Below are 16,627 nucleotides of genomic sequence, written 5' to 3'. Positions count from 1 at the left end.
TAATAAAGTTGATGGTTTATTGTTTCATTTTGAAATTGTGCATTGTAACAATTGTGTTGCAATTAAAGACTTTGGATTGATCTCACTAAAGAATAAAGAATGACCAGTTGGAAATAGACATGTTTGAGATCACATTGCATGAAATTTCCATGTCACTCATCCATATTTGATCTATGTCATTGAGTATATTAATATGGTGATCATCGTGGTCGAGTCACACTTAAATGTGATGAAAGTCGCGGTGGTTCCATAGTTAATATATGAGATGGACCAGATTGTATTAAGGAGAAGTCTAAACGTAAATAGCATACGGATGCGCGCCTAAAGAACCTGTGATATAATTGTATCATGAAGATATGAAGCTCAAGTGGGAGATTGTTAGAAATTATAAATTTCTAATTAAGGTGAGTATCATATATTTGATACAATGATATCAGCTATTTATTCCGGGGTTACATTATAAGTGATCTAATTACTGACACCCCTTAGATTTCTAAAAGCTAATAACAAATATGGGCTTAATGGGTGGATACCCATCAGGTTAACTCATAGGGGATAATGGGAACCCTATAAGTTAACATATCAGGAAGGTTATGGTCCCCAATACACCAAATCAAATTCAGTTTTCTCATCTCCCCATCAGAGTGAAAACGCAAGTCCCAAGAGGAATCAATGATTTGGTTGAGGAAGGTCATCATACCACATCTCTTTCAGAAACGTGGATCAAAGGAGCACATCCAAGAACATGGATTCAGGTATGACACTACACCCTTTGATTCATAAATGTATGTGAGAATCATTAAATTCAAGATCCTAGGATTGGTATTTCACCAATCATAAGGAATTTTCTAACATGACTTGCTTGGATTCAAATTGCATCCCAATAAATAAATCATTATCATTAATATTCATTAAACTAATTGTATGTCCAAAATCACGAGCAACTTTAAAATTTGTGCTACAAAAAATGATGATGGGGTAGTATATGTTATACTATGAGATGAACCAACACCAAACGAGACGTCCTCATCATCACTAATATCTCAATGTTCTCTTTGCCACTAAAATCACTAACAATATTCATTCCTATAGTCATCTGCATTTAACAAGTAAACAATTGTAGCAATAATTTATAACAAATGGAAAATATACTAAAGTTAGAAGAATGAAATAAAACATAATAATATACTAACCTGATCAACTTTAATAAAATGTGATAATTGGATCAATAACTTTAAGGAGCTATATCCTTCTTGCCCTCAACAAAAATGCCTCATGAAAAAGTATATGCTATGTGTGTAGAGAAGAGAAGAGTTAAGGAAATTTTTACATGAATATATAATGACCATATAAAAAAGAACGTGTATGAATATATAACACTTGGCTACCCTAATGGCGATATAAAAAATTTAATTTTATACTAGAAACTCCAAGATTTCCACTTCACAAAAAAAATAGAAAAACTCCTATAAGATTATCGAGTTAGTTAAATATATTATAGCAAAAAATCTCTGATATGAGTGTTGATTTCAATTTCACAAAGAAATCATGAAAAAACTTCAATTGGGTTGACGAGATAGTATCTATACTATATATAAAGCCAAAACATGGTGTAACCACCACCATGACATAATTTATATATTCCTATTTTGCCCTTCAAAAATTTAATTTAAAAAAATCATATAATCCTATATAACCACCTCAAATATATTAATTATAAGTTGCATATCTATACTACTTAATAAAGGAAAAACCTAACCTAACTTTCATGAAGTTATTTTGGGTTTTCCTATTTCATATTTTATAACTTCTAATTTTATTGTATAAGTTATACTTTCATCTTTATATATACTTATACTACTAAACATTTATTTCATATTTTATAACTTTTAATTTCATTTTTATAACTTCTAATTTCATCTTTATATATTCTTATATTAATAAACATTTATTTCTTATTTTATAATTTCTAATTTCATCTTGCTTATACCAATAAACATTTATTTCATATTTTATAACTTCTAATTTTATCTTTACTAGCGTGTTGACAGGCACGGTAGTGTTTGTCAACCCGTTTTCCTATTCTTTGAAGTAATTGTTCAATCTTAAAGAAATGATGCATATACAATTGTGTTCATCAAGAATATAGTCTTGATATCTTCACTTCACTTAATTTTATTTTCTAGCATGTTGACAGGTACTACTGTGTCTGTCAACCCGCTTTCATATTGTTTGTAATGTGTAGTCTGGATGTTTTAAATGTCAAATATTCACATACTCTTTACTCAATGGCATACGTTTTGACCAATGCAATATATTTCATGCATTCCTATTTTTTAATTTAATGGATATACATTGTGACCAATGAAATAGATTTACTCAATAGATTATAATTAATTAGATAAAAAAACCACTTTTATATGTAGAATACACAATACAAACGATATGAAATTGGGTTGACAGACCCGGTAATGTCTATTAACATGCTAGAAAATAAAATTAAGTGAAGATATCAAGACTCTGTTCTTAATGAACACAGTTGTATATGTATCATTTCTTTAAGATTGAACAATTACATCAAACGAATATATATTCAACTGCAAATTACAATATATAATACAACTTAATATGTAGAATACACATTACAAACAATAGGAAAGCGGATTGACAGGGACGGACACGCTAGTAATATAATAAAGCCAAAAACTCCTATCATATTGTCGTTGCTTTAGGAAAAATAGAAAAAATGAAAAACTGAATAAGGCGGACAAGTTTATTAAAATATTTGTATATAATAAAAACTCTAATGGAGTAAGTCTTTGTGTTCTAAGGAAAAAAAAACTGGACAATGGGATAGTCAAGTTTTGTAAAAGTATACTACTATGGTAATAAATTCAAAAGGTACACCAAGACTGTAATATTTTAGTCAAAGTGCACCAAACACGTAAATTTGCCCTTAAAAATGGCAATTCAACTGACTTTTTTGCATAGTAAGCCATCATTGTCAATTCAATTTCTATGATTAAAACATGTGTAAAATAGATTAGTTAGTTAATTAAGAATTAGATAGAGTTAAGTCTCTTGTATTTTCTATATGATAGGTTGATTAATTTATTTTTAATACAATTTGTTCAAATAATAAAAAACACATTCATTTCTTACTCTTTGATTTCTAGTAATGGTCAATGAAAAAACAAAGATATCTCTATTGTTTTAGGAATATCTCTTAGACATCTCTATGAAGTATTACTTGATAGTAATATTACTTGCTTACACTTGAAAATATTCATTTATGAATATTGAAACGAAGTTTTTATATATTAGGATAATATAACTTTGCCTTATAATATTTTTTCCTCTAAAACACAGGCTTTAGAAAATCAATATAATTTGAAGATAATGTTTTCAAAGACAACAACATAATCTTACTAGGTAGTCAACTATATCTTATATATATACATATTTTCCTACCAATTTAGAAAAGCAAAATTAGGGCTATTTCACCATTTGAAACCCTTATAATGCACATATAGTCATTTTATTAAAAAAAATCCTGTTATTACTAAATACTACACAACAAAAACTGGTAGTGAGAAAAATTAATACTATAAAAGAAATATTATATCCTGAAAATTAATTAAATCGTGTATCCTTATATAATTATGTAAAGAATCCTCACGATGTAATGAATGTCAGGTTGAAATCACATGCCCATAATTTGTTTCAGTCAATGTGCTAAAAGTGTTGCTGATTTAACAAAAGTGACCATGTTTATAAATGCCATTAGAGTTCATACCCAATGATAGATTAACACACAGTGTTGCTTGCATAATGCATTTTAACAATAGAAATTTACATTTTTGTACTATTTCAATTTTCAGCTCCTATACTTGAGTTGCAGATGAAGTAATAATATACAGGAAAAGATAGTGACATTTCACTTGAGGCACAGCCATGTAGAACTAGAACATGGTTTTGTAAAATGTAGCATTTGGAAAGTATGCTGTCTCAACCAGGGACAATCAGAACCATCAACACTCCTAATTAGAGTACTTATTCACACCCCTTACTAAGCAATAATAATTGACCTGTATGGAGTGTGAATACACAATTTAGAGTATCAAGAGCATTAACCTCATCAAGTATTCTTCTCTAAGACAGAAAGTGCTGGTGTCAAGTAGTTATTTGCTTTGTCAGGCAAGTGTGCAACCTAAGCAGACACAAAAATAATCAGTTTCCATAAATGCAGACTAGATCATAAGGAAGTACCTTTTTCATTTCTAATTTTTTTTTACGAATAGTTGTTCGCATACCAGCTCATAAAGCTCCCTTCCTTCTTCGGCAACATACTCATAACATACCTACATAAATTTGAAACAAGTTTAGATTTGTTTGCATTAGTCCAGTTTATAAACAAGCAGGGTTTGCTCACATCAAAGCTTTTATTTCTTGCTGTTTTATCATGTAGTGACTTCACACATATATCAGCCACATCAGCACAGCTGATACCCTAAAAATCAAGTATAAAATTTTGCATTAATTAGATCAATCATCCCTACAGTGTAAAAGGCTTCCACAATGATACTAAAGAATATAATAGAGTAACCTGAGATATTCTGTTTCCTTGATCGAATACAAGAGCACGCTGTCCACCGGGTTCTTCCTGTCACAAAAACTGTAAGTTAGATGGTTAGATGGTAATATAAACTGCATGTTATACTTCCTCACTCCAAACAAAATGGAGACGGGGATTTTCTTTGCATTCCTGAACTTCAATGCAAGGTTCAATTTGTTAAAAAAAAATATTTGGCATATAAAATGACCTTGGCATTAATTAGGCATCACGGGAATTAATTAAAACATATAGCTGGCTGCCATAGTGACCCTGATAAAATGACCCAACCCTGGTGAAGTTAGCAACCATTTAAAGTCAGCGGACTACAATGATGCCAATTTCAGAGTTTCTGAACAAATTAGAGTGGACAACGCTTTTGGTTGCAAATATTTTACAAGCTAGTTCCTTTATGTTGACTGTGTTTTATATCGTTCTTCTGAGGTGGGGTAGATAAATATGGGATTCTTTGAAGGATGGTGACTAATGTTGGTTTTTAGATATGTTTACAAGGGTTTGGTGGAATTAAATGAATCTGGAGGTAGGTGTTCTGGAATTATTGCTCTGTTCATTATTGGGGTGAGTTTGAGTTCTCAGTTTTGGGGAATTTGTCAGCAGGATAGCATAGTGATCAGAACATGGAGGATGATAGTGAATTTTTCTTGCATACATCACTATGGATAGGAAATGGATACTTTCATGTCAAAGTTTTACATGACAAGGTCATGTCCCCAATCGGTAAGACCTGTAAGTATGGAAGAATATATCAATATATAGGAACTGCTTTGATAATTGATACTACATTGAATCAGTGTTTGAGAGAGTTTGTCAGTAGTTCTGTACTATATGATCATAGCTTAGGACTTTAGGCCTTATACTATGTATCAAACAGGGCTGCTCCATAATCTATAGCAGAATAAAAGTGAGGTCGTTGGCCCCACAGGTCTCATGTGATCACACTCTATCTCATTTCACTTTTTCCTGATACTTTTTTGTTTCCCAGTGTAGTCAAATGCCACAAGAGTGCATATTTGTGCAACTAAACAATAAAATTAGTTGTGCAAAATTTACTAATAACATTCCATTTATAATCATTCCAATGCACATTTCAGTGCATGTTGCACCTGCAACGGTGACTTTACCTCCAGAGGACCGGGACGAACAATTGTGTACCCAAGGCCAGATCTTCTTAAGGAATCCTCCCCTGCCTAGAGAATTTGACATTGGCATAATCAGGCATATAACTCTATTAAAAAAATAGGAGAAGCAACTCTCAACTAAGTTTAAGAAACTATATAAAGAAGGAAACAAACCCTCTTGGCTTTAAGAACCTGCTCCCGTCTGGAAGGTTCAATTCCTAGTCCTGAACATGAAACTAGGACAAAATCGGTCTCTTGCCCTGTCTGCAGTGTATTCACGTGCAACATATACAATAGAATGATAAGTATAATCAACATCAGTGCAGAACATATACCGTACTCCAATTTGTATTTCCACTCCTGTCTGTTTAATTTCTGGGGAAACTACTTTTACCTCCCTTGAGGTTTAACTTAATTACACTTGACAGTGACACCATGTTTTAAAAGCTACACTCACCTCCCTTCAAGGGAGGTTAGTTAATTTCAATCATCACCCTTTCAGTGTAGGTAATTCTAATGATAATATAAACTTCAATCAAACGAAGTTTTCTTAAACAAGAAGCATGCAGAGTGTAATTAAGTTAAGCTGAGAAGTTAGTGTGATGCCCCCTTCAATATTTTACTATTTCCCTAATATACAATTGAATTAGTGATTTAACAATGCACACAAAGTGACATTAGACAAGCATATAATCAGTGTTGTCATAGTTTCTGGCATGATAAGAGGAAACTTCATTGAAGTACATACTGGCAAGGCTTTTATATATTCCAAGATAAGCTTAAAGCTTCTCAAATCCTGATTCATTGTTGTATTTACTTCAACAGGCCTCTGAAACAAGAATGAATATAGGATCAGCATAGTGCAAGAATGATAAGGCATAGAGTACCTCATATTTATCTAATTCTAGTTTTACATATTTTAATGAAGTGAATCACAAACAACAAAGGAAGTATTCATAACCTGTCTTCTAGGCTCAAAGCGTATTGTGAATGTATGTACGAGAAAAGGGTCTAATACTGGATCATCTGGTTTTACTGGGCGGAATGATGAAAATGGTACTCTAACCTGCCATAGGAATTCGGAAGGAATGAGGACACGTGAAGGCTATAACTTAACAACTCATTAAAGGGGAAATGGTTCCTACCCTACAGAATCCCACTTTTGTACTAATCCTTGCAAAATACAATTTACTCTGACTTAGATCCCCCGAAGGACCAGCTTCTAGAATTAATACATAAGATCTTCCATTGCCACCAACAGAGAGAACAAGACCTTCATATCTATGAGGACAAAACAATTGTAGATGATTATCTCATTCAAAAAAAATCATGTATCTAATCAAACTAGTATTTACTTGATACCTGTCAAGAGTAGAGCCTAAAGGTAGAGAAAGCTTTTTAGAGAGTTCCACATAGCCTCCCCTATTGAAGACATAACCTACATATATACAATTGATATGTATGTAAGGAAACAAACAATCTTGGTAGTATCTAGTGATTTAAATTGCAGACCGCATTATGTGATGCAGCCGCAATATTGCAGTTGTGGTGACTCCTGCAACCGCATCACAACGCAATTGCAATGTGGCACTGAATCACATAGATGCAGCTGCATCTGTATCGAATTCAAAAATATTTTTTTCATCACAAAATAATTCACACCACAACTGCCACAATCTGCATCGCAATGGTTACAATGACCGCAATCACGATAACCGGAATCGCGATCACAACAGCAACAACCCGCATCGCAATGGGCGCAATCACAATAACCACAATCATTATCACAATCGTGACCAAAACTGCAATTTAAAATACTGTGAGTATTGAGAAAGCAAGCATACATACCTGAGAAAACAGCATCTCCATTGTCAGTGAATTCAAATTTAGCATCCATCCCTCCATCATATTTAGTAGCGACTACATCTTGAAAGTAAGTACCTTGACGGACAAACCATCCATCCAACGAAGAAGCAGATTTGAATTTCGCAATTGGGAGCTTACTCTTACTACTTTTACCAGCTCTCAATTGAGCCAATTTATTATTATGATCCTGAAACGCCTTAGATAAATTATAAACACCTCGATAATCAACCCTGAATAGATCAGCAGTAATAGAAGAACGCGCAGTAGCACAATAAATAATTTTATTGGACCCTTCAACAGCAGCTTTAAGAGTTTGAGGATCACCAACGTCACCCATCACAATCTCAACTGATCTTGGAAGAAGCTCTATAACTTCCTCATCAGCTTTCCGTACAAACGCTTTCACTGAGTAACCCCTCAGCATGAGTTTACGAATAACGATGCGACCTATGCGACTGGTGGCACCAACAACGAGGACAGTTGTGTTCTGAGCACCGGGGATAGCGAACTCACACATTGGTCCTTCGCGTATGAGAAGTGTTTCTTGATCATCTGTGCGGATTGTCCTTGAGATCTGACCTAATCCAGAGAATTTTCTCCAAATTTCATCGAATAACTGACGTGATTTTCGACCAAGTCCCACTGGGTTCACGTCGTTAAGGCTAAGTGATACATCAAATGGTGCTTGTTGTGATTCTAATACGCGCTCATCCTTATCTTTATCATCATTATTTTGGTTATTCTCTCCTCCTCCTCCTGTTGCTGCATTGGCCCTTACCAACAATAACCGACACTTATTCTTGTTGTTGTTGTTGTTGCGTGGAATGAAAGATGGGGAAGAGAGAAAATAATTGTTTGTTTTAGAGAAAGAAATAATGTCGGGGGAGAGTTTACAGTTTAAGGACACACTCATCGTTCACCTGCTGCTGATTTTGCTAAAGCTTGTTTAGTTTTGACGTTGTTGTTGTTTGTACATAGAAACAATTGCTATGTTATGTTCATTGTGTCAAGTTGTAGAGAACAGACGAGAGGAGATAATTTCCACCACAATTTTTTGGAGCCTTCATTATTCTTCAACTCACAAACGAATTATCCAAGATTATTTATTTTTCATTTGAGTATATTCTTGGTGATTTCAGGACTTCCACGTAGTCCAAGTTTGTTTAGCATCGGCTCAGATATGAAAATGGATAAGTGGGTGAGTTATAGATTATATAGTGTTGTGATAATCAAATAAATTTCCAAATAGAAACAAAATTTGAGAATTTTTAAAGGTGATTTGATTAAAACAAAAGTATTGAAAATTGAGGTTTATTGTTCTTTGAGAAGATACGTGAGAGGAAGAAGAGAGCCCAAATGGCCCAAAGCAACTAGAGGGAACTAGAAGGAGGCTTTACATTGTGCTTTGTGTCCAAGGCCTCATACTCATTAGATCGAGACTATGAGTAATAAATGAATATATTTGTATTTAGATCCTAATGAATAGATAAAAGTCATTCATCAATTGATATAAATTCATTTAAATCATATTTTAAATCATTCATATTCAACCTTAATTTATGAATTATAATCCATACAACCAATCAATGATTTCATTTTCATGGATTTGGATGGATAGATATCCAATCCATTTGATCTTTTAATTAAAACGACAAAACATTTTTGAAAAAAAATCATCCTTTTAAAATCAATATTTCAATAAAACATTTTTTTAAATCACATTTTTTAGAAAAAGTGTTTTAAGAAATTTTCAAGAAAATGATTTTTTTGAACTTTAAAAAAATCAATATTCTAGAAACATACAATGTTTAAGGTTCTACATATAAATTTTTTAATATATATTATGTACTTAGGAACAAATTTTTAATATTATCTACATCCCTGTGGCCTATAATTAATCCCAGTTTAATAAAACAAAAATTAAAGTGAAAGTGAAAAGCACTACAAAAAGTGAGAGTTGAGATATTGAATGAAATTGAAAAGAATATAGCATCATTTTTTAATGTTTGTTTTTGGATGGATTTGATATCACTCCAAATATATATACATCAATATTCATTAGATTAATAGATGGATTCAAATCCATTCATTACTAAAGTTTTTCATTGGATTATATCCATTTAAATTCATTACCTCTAATGAATGGTTTGGGATAGATTTATTTTTCTTGGATTTGGACGGATTGTGGATTGTGAATAATTTTGACACATATAATCCAGACCTTTCAATTCGCCCTATTATGGACAATAATGTATGATGGGTTAGGCAGATGGAATGGATGCATCCTATCAAACACCGAAAAGAAATAGAAATTATTTTTCTTATTAACCATTTTAAATATTATGCATGATTAAAGGTCAATGAGAGGACTCTTTCTCAAGGACTTAAGGCCTAACAACTCAAGCTCAAAATGATGAGTTATTTTGATAATCAGACCATCAATCACAATAGTAACTACTCAAGTTAGCTTCACCTTTAAAAGGTGTTGACCTAAATTGGACCTAATATCTATAAGATAGACATTGATCATAGACAAAAGGAATAAAAGCTCATTAAACCATTTCTACCCTATGTCAATAAAATATTGGCTATTATGTGGTGGAAATAACGAAAGTTTGGGTTTGGCATATGGGATGCCTTCATATTGGGGTAGTTATAAGTCATGGCATTACCAATGATATTGCCCTACGAGTGGGGAGCTTGGAACTCCCTAGGGGAAGTTCTTTCGTCTCTTGAGGGAAGGCCAAATATGATATTACATTCAACCTATGCAAACTGAAGTTGATGTCCCTTAAGGTGAAAGTTATCTCCCATATTTGGCACTCTGCCCCTATAGGATTTGAGCCTCAACAAAAACTAAGGAAATTTAATGTTAACTAACTATAAGTTAGGTCCCTATATGTCATAAACCTTACCCAACCTACTATAGTCAACATCCAATCGATATTCACCCTTAACCCGAAGGTTTCCAACACAATATCACCCATGTATCTAAAAGAGACAAAATTTTCCTAGTGAATAAATGAGGATATCTAGCCTTTTGAATATATGTGAATAATAAGAAACTATGAGGGGGGAAATTTGTTTCCTCTATTAGAATTGCCCCAATTATGAGAAGATGAAGGCCCGTCACTATGTGCTCTTTTTGAACTCATAATGATGAATCTTATATAGTGCATTCTCAAAGTAATTCAAATTGATGGAGTTGGAGTTTTAAATTTCAGGTTTTTTTATTTTCCCCACATTGGTGAATGAGAATGGAGGTGAAGCCTTGTACATTATTAGGCAGATGAACGATGAAGGGCAAACGGAGTTTCAGGTCATGGAAATGGTGATTTATGGAAGCTCTACTTATGGTTGGTAGAGGAGGTGAAGAAGATGAAGCAATGTAAGAAGGGGAGGGGGTTTGTGAGTGATGGAAGATTGTGAGGAGTTTTGATAGATCGGAGGATTATAGAGATTTTGGAGGTAGGAGATGAGCGGAAAATGAGGGTTAGGGATTCAAATTAATAAGGGGAAAGTATGATACATGACAATGTATATGGATATGGCCAGGTTGTGTGCGAAAGTTTACTAGGTACAATGCTTGTCTACTCGTTGAGACACGACTGTGTTGGCTTGTGTATAGATTTGGAATTCCTGCAATTGAAGACACACGGTCTGTCAGAAGGAACAATTGGGACAAACATTCATTTCATGGGACACAGCTGGGTTGTGTTTCCCCTCAAACCCAGTCTTCTAAACAAAGTCATTCCAAATTGTTCATTCAAGTTCCTTCTAATGGATATATCCAAGTTGTGTCTGATCACTAGACCTTTACACAAGTGTTAAAAGTTAATTTTTGTTGTTGGCTGATATTATAAATGCCCCCTACAAAGTCTGTAAACTCATGGAGCCACTTAAGACGACATAAATGTAAACTAACATTAAACTATCATAAAAGATGTTACGAAAAGTATTTCATCCTTTGGGTTGCTCCCAAGCGACACTCATTAACATCATTAGCTTGATGATTGATCCTTCAACCTGTCTAGCTCAAAAATGGTAGCATTCCTCCTTCCATTGAATTACTTGTTTTCCACCTTGTGATCATTCACCAATTTGATGGAAGGAATATCATTAAATATTACTTTTTTTTTGGAATTTCTCTTCCTTCAAGCTTTCAGGACGATGGTCTCAATCAATCACTTTACTTTTCTTGTGTGAGTTACTTTCAATTGAAGTACTTGCTCGGTCATTTGTCTTTTCACATAAGGAGCATCCCTTTAATGGAATATGATGTGGAATGTTTGACGAAGCTTAATTTTCTTCTTGTTTAGCTTTTGCATTCTTGAAGTAATCATTCTTAAGACAAGGTTGATTATTGTACATAATGAGTTCAAAGTCAATCTCGTCGGCTCCTATACCTAGGGACAACTATCCATTTTTCATCAATCATTCTAAATGCAGTTGCCAAGAAATGATTGTCGAGATTGATAGGGATTTGAGAATATTTCTTCATCTGGACTACTACAAATCAGCGGGAATGAAAAACTTTCATACCATAATAAAATCATATCCTAAGATGTATATTGGGAATTCGATGTATTGGTGTTTCGATTGGAGATATAATTGTGGGCTTTAGTTTGCACACCTCCAACTTCTTAAAGACATATTCATCATTTAGCTCACACTTGCCCGTAAATCATACTATGTTTTGTCTAAGCTAGTATTATTAATCAAGTACGGAATATAGAAACTAGCCGAATATTTTAATTTAGGAGTCAAAATATTTTAAATTAAAGTGTTGCACTCCTTATTTAAAGCAATAGTCTCATAGCCATTTAATTTCTTTTTTTACTCAATGCCTTTAAGAAATTTAGCATGAGATAAAATTTCTTGCAATGCCTCAATGAAAGGCATATTTTTTAAGGGCATGTAAGAATTTCCCAAATTTTGATCTAACTTTTCTTTAGCTAATTTTTTGGAGGAAAGAGATAGAGGTTGCTATAATAGAGGAGGCACATACTTAGATAATTTTGTAGAATGGTTTCATCTTGAGAGAATGTGCATCTCAGTAAGTTCCTTTTCCTCATGATCATCATTATCTCACTAGGTTTGAAATTAGCAAGTTCCTTTCCACTTCGTAAAGCAATCAGAAACGCTGAATTTTATCATATATATTTTACATAAGAAAACGAGATAAAGGAAATTAGAAAAGGATAAATTGGTATTTTTGTCTAAAAAGGGCTTTCTTTTAATTTCCATGATTTTATAAAGTCATATGATCACTTAAGGTATTATGATGTGTGGTTTATATTCTTTAAAACAATTAAAATACATTCAATTCCAATTAGGAATGATAATGGGGCGGAGCGAAAAAATGAAATGTTTTTCCGTACCCACACTTATTTGTAGGTACCCGTATGAGTAACATTTATTTATTGATACCGAACAGATTTTCAAATTTAATTATATATTTGTAATAATATAATATGCATATGCTAAATTTATCATTATAGTCCAATAACTAAAATTCATTATTAAATAATAAAACTAGATAATATATAATCTTAATGTACTACAAAATTATGATATAATATTTAATTAAAAAATAAATATATATATATATATATATATATATATATATATATTCTCTTCGATCTATTTTATAGTTTTTTGGGTGAGTTTTATTTGAAATAAGTTTATATTCTTTCCCAAGATATAATATTGTATTCTCTCTTTTACACATATATGCCCTATACCCGATTGTTAGAGATACTTTAGGATATTGGAGACCCTTCCCTTTTCAGTAATGACATTGCATGGTCTCTAATGTTGGTAGGATGAACCACTCAAATTGCTACTGATATTGTGAGTTAAAAGGATGAGTAGGTCTCTCATTTGTAGGTACAATATTTTAGGTTTCCTTTATTTCGAGATGGAATACAATCTAAGGACCCTATAGAAGTCTAGAACCTCCTAAGGAGTTCACTATAAAGATATTCTACAACTTTGTTCTAGGACTATGGCTTTTAGACTTATAGGAAAATCCTGTTCAGTGTATCTCATGTAAGACACATGAAACATAATTTAATTTTTATCTCTCATCATTTTTATTTCTTATAATCAATTATAACTTTTGTCCCTTAAATAATGTCACCTCAACATTATCTTGTCTAAGTGGTTTAAAATATCATTGAGCTTTGATATTCCAATTCTACAAAAATAACTTATTAACATACAAAATAAATACTTTATGTAAGGTCCATTATCAAAAGGGTAATCTTCATAGTAGTGAGAACATATGTCTATTCATCTTTATTCAGGTAAGTATGAATTATACAATAATTGTCAACTCATGTGTTGTAATTATGATTAAACTATCCAAGATATGGTTCATTACCCTAAAGAGCATGTATTTTATATTATCATACACTTCATCTATACCTACATGCATTCAAAAAAGGAGAATATATCATTCAAACATTCATCCACTCATATATCCACTACTGTAAATATCTTTGTGCATTATCACAATAATACAAAAATAAATCATTTCATACATCATTGAATATTTCAACAATAAGATTTTATAAATACTCTAACACATTCGAAATCATATGCGTCTAAGATTGTATTTTCAAATATTTTCATGTAGCCCAAAAAGAAAAACCACACATATTCATTAGCTAGATTGGATGCACTTCCATGCATGCATATTTGCATATTGATACATGCCAAAATCATAGGTACCAAAATTACATTTTTACTCATGCATCCCATCCATACATCATATTTTTAATTAATAAAAAAATATCAAATCTTTCTGAAAAAAGAAAATCCTTAATTTAACTTGACCATTTAAATAATTGATTGACTAAATTTCACCATTATTACTCTTAAGTGCCCTTACAACACTCATCTTCAATCAAGGATAACAACTTTGTTAGAATCAAGTCAAGAGAGTAAGCAAGAGGTGGATGAGCTCGAGGTACAAATGAGTGAATTATGAAAAAAATCCAAACCTTGTGAAGCAAGAATGCTTTAAATGGGAAGATTATCAAGAGTAGCCCCCTACTCATCTGGAACAACGAGTTCTGCATGCCAAATTAACCATCCAAGATGAAGATCCTACTTATGAACCTCATTAGAAGACGAAACCAACTAGAACTTTACCTCGACTCAATGTCCATTCCACCAAAACCTACAAGGATTTGCAACATAGGATCTCCCTTATGGCGGTAATTCACATGGCCAAGGAAAAGAATAGTTCAAAAAGTTGAACCTATTAGAGGAAAGGTTGGGTGCGGAGAGGGAATGAATTGTCTAGATTTAAAAAATGCCTTGTGATGTGATTAGTCCTACATGTAGTTCTGTCCCTAAAGTTCAACGTATCAAATTTGGAAAAGTACAATGATACTATTGTCCTAATAGCCACTTGCAAGTGTATGTGTAGAAGATGTTTATTTATCATGACAACGATAAACTATTAATCCATTGCTTTCAAGATAGTTTGGTTGGAGTCACCATCAATTGAACAATTCACCTAATATTATAACCTTCCTGGATTTATCTAATGCCTTTATCAAATAATACAAGTAAAACGAGGATGTTGCTCCTTATAGAACTCATCCAATACACACAACTCCCCTTAATATTGTGTACCTTTATATATCATTTATCATCGTCCAAACATAAACCAAACACACTTTTCCCGACAAACCCAAAACACCCGCCAAGTCCAACACATAAATTTTACTCAAAATCAAAATAGAAATCATCCAAATCAAGTAAGAGGAAATCCATACTTTGACTTCACTGTAATAACTTATGATGAACTCTTTGCTCGACTCCAAGACCAAAAATGTTGACTCCAATAGAAGGAGAAAGTTTTTTCTCATTGTATCCTTAAATGATATGATCCTGCTACTAGTTGTAAATAACATTTGGCTCACAAGACATTCTAGAAAAACTTAAGGATCTTAAATACAAGGAGCAATAATTGATGTATGCCAAGTGGCTGGATTTCAATCAAACACCAAAGAATGTTGATTGAAACTCCTTGCTCAATTACTAGAATCAAGAGAAGGCTCTAGGTCTCCTAAATAGTGAGTCAAATTATGTTTTGAAACCCTCACTACAATCCCCTAAAGCTTTAGGGTCATCAAATAATGGAATACCTATGTTTTTCTTATTGAAGAATAATGCTTTATTTTTAATGCATAATTTTTAGTGAGTACATAAATACTCTAATCATATAAATTATCATCTCATACTTCATTTTACAAGTTATATTCCCAACAAAAATGAACAAAATTAAAGTTAATACATACATTAACATGAGATATTTGATTCAATAATTAAAATAATAAAGGTGATGATGCAAATAAAGAACTTAAAACAGTGTGGATCCTCAAGTAGATTTTTGAGTGTTATACCAAAAATATTATATGTTGATTAATTAAAATAAAAGATTATTTTGTATCTAGTATATCTATTTATTATTTTATGTTGTCAATATATTATTCTGTGTAATGTGCATTGTTTTTATTAATTTACTTAAGGATCTATTATTTAAATATTATACTGTGTAAATATTTTTCACACATATATTATTTATATATTAATTGTTAATGTTTTGATGTAGCAAAAAAATGTTAATTATTATTGAATGTTAATAAGAAACTAACATGTCGACGGACACTTCGTGTCTACTGACCCGTATTCTTATTTTATGATATTAAGTATTTATTTTATATTTTTTATTTTAGAGAATTAGAATGTTTTTCATTGGATGTACTTCATATTATAATTTTTGTATTTATTATAATATCAAACTTAAAGTAAGATGTATTAGTTATAGTTATATAGGATTATATGGTTTTACTTTAGAAATATAAAATATTAATGATAAAGTATGAAAATAGAATTATGGTGGTAGTTATTTCAAGTTTTGACTTTACATATAGTACAGAGAATAGAGAGAAGTAAGAAAGTTTTTGATTGAGAATATATATATATATATATA

At 32.0% G+C, this 16,627-nt stretch overlaps 1 protein-coding gene across 4 annotated transcripts; it reads right to left on the bottom strand.

Annotated features, from left to right (window-relative positions):
• On the bottom strand, window positions 3,784-8,681 carry LOC109334992. Of its 4 annotated transcripts, XM_019571023.1 has the most exons (12): window positions 8,504-8,676; window positions 7,600-8,455; window positions 7,114-7,189; window positions 6,897-7,032; window positions 6,713-6,817; window positions 6,500-6,580; window positions 5,926-6,015; window positions 5,755-5,820; window positions 4,607-4,663; window positions 4,433-4,510; window positions 4,314-4,361; window positions 3,784-4,210 (listed from the first exon to the last, which is right to left on the bottom strand). In XM_019571023.1, the coding sequence occupies exons 1-12, from the start codon at window positions 8,528-8,530 to the stop codon at window positions 4,139-4,141; spliced, it is 1,692 nt and encodes a 563-aa protein (XP_019426568.1). In that variant the 5' UTR covers window positions 8,531-8,676; the 3' UTR covers window positions 3,784-4,138. The 4 variants fall into 4 exon arrangements, with proteins under 4 accessions (XP_019426568.1, XP_019426561.1, XP_019426576.1 ...); XM_019571016.1 differs by having other exon boundaries at window positions 7,600-8,675; XM_019571031.1 differs by lacking the exons at window positions 3,784-4,210; window positions 4,314-4,361; window positions 4,433-4,510 and having other exon boundaries at window positions 4,614-4,675; window positions 7,600-8,679.

This window comes from Lupinus angustifolius, chromosome LG02 (genome assembly GCF_001865875.1).
Source record: "Lupinus angustifolius cultivar Tanjil chromosome LG02, LupAngTanjil_v1.0, whole genome shotgun sequence".
NCBI lineage: Eukaryota > Viridiplantae > Streptophyta > Magnoliopsida > Fabales > Fabaceae > Lupinus > Lupinus angustifolius.
This window is presented reverse-complemented; position numbering and strand designations above follow the sequence as displayed.

Bases quoted from the DNA above. Each gene is read 5' to 3' on its own strand.
- LOC109334992 (XM_019571016.1), bottom strand. From the start codon at position 8,530: ATGAGTGTGTCCTTAAACTGTAAACTCTCCCCCGACATTATTTCTTTC. The intron at 4,511-4,606 runs GTTACTCTATTA...CTTGATTTTTAG, and splicing joins AAGGAAACAGAATATCTCAG to GGTATCAGCTGTGCTGATGT. The intron at 4,362-4,432 runs GTGAGCAAACCC...AAATTTATGTAG, and splicing joins CAAGAAATAAAAGCTTTGAT to GTATGTTATGAGTATGTTGC.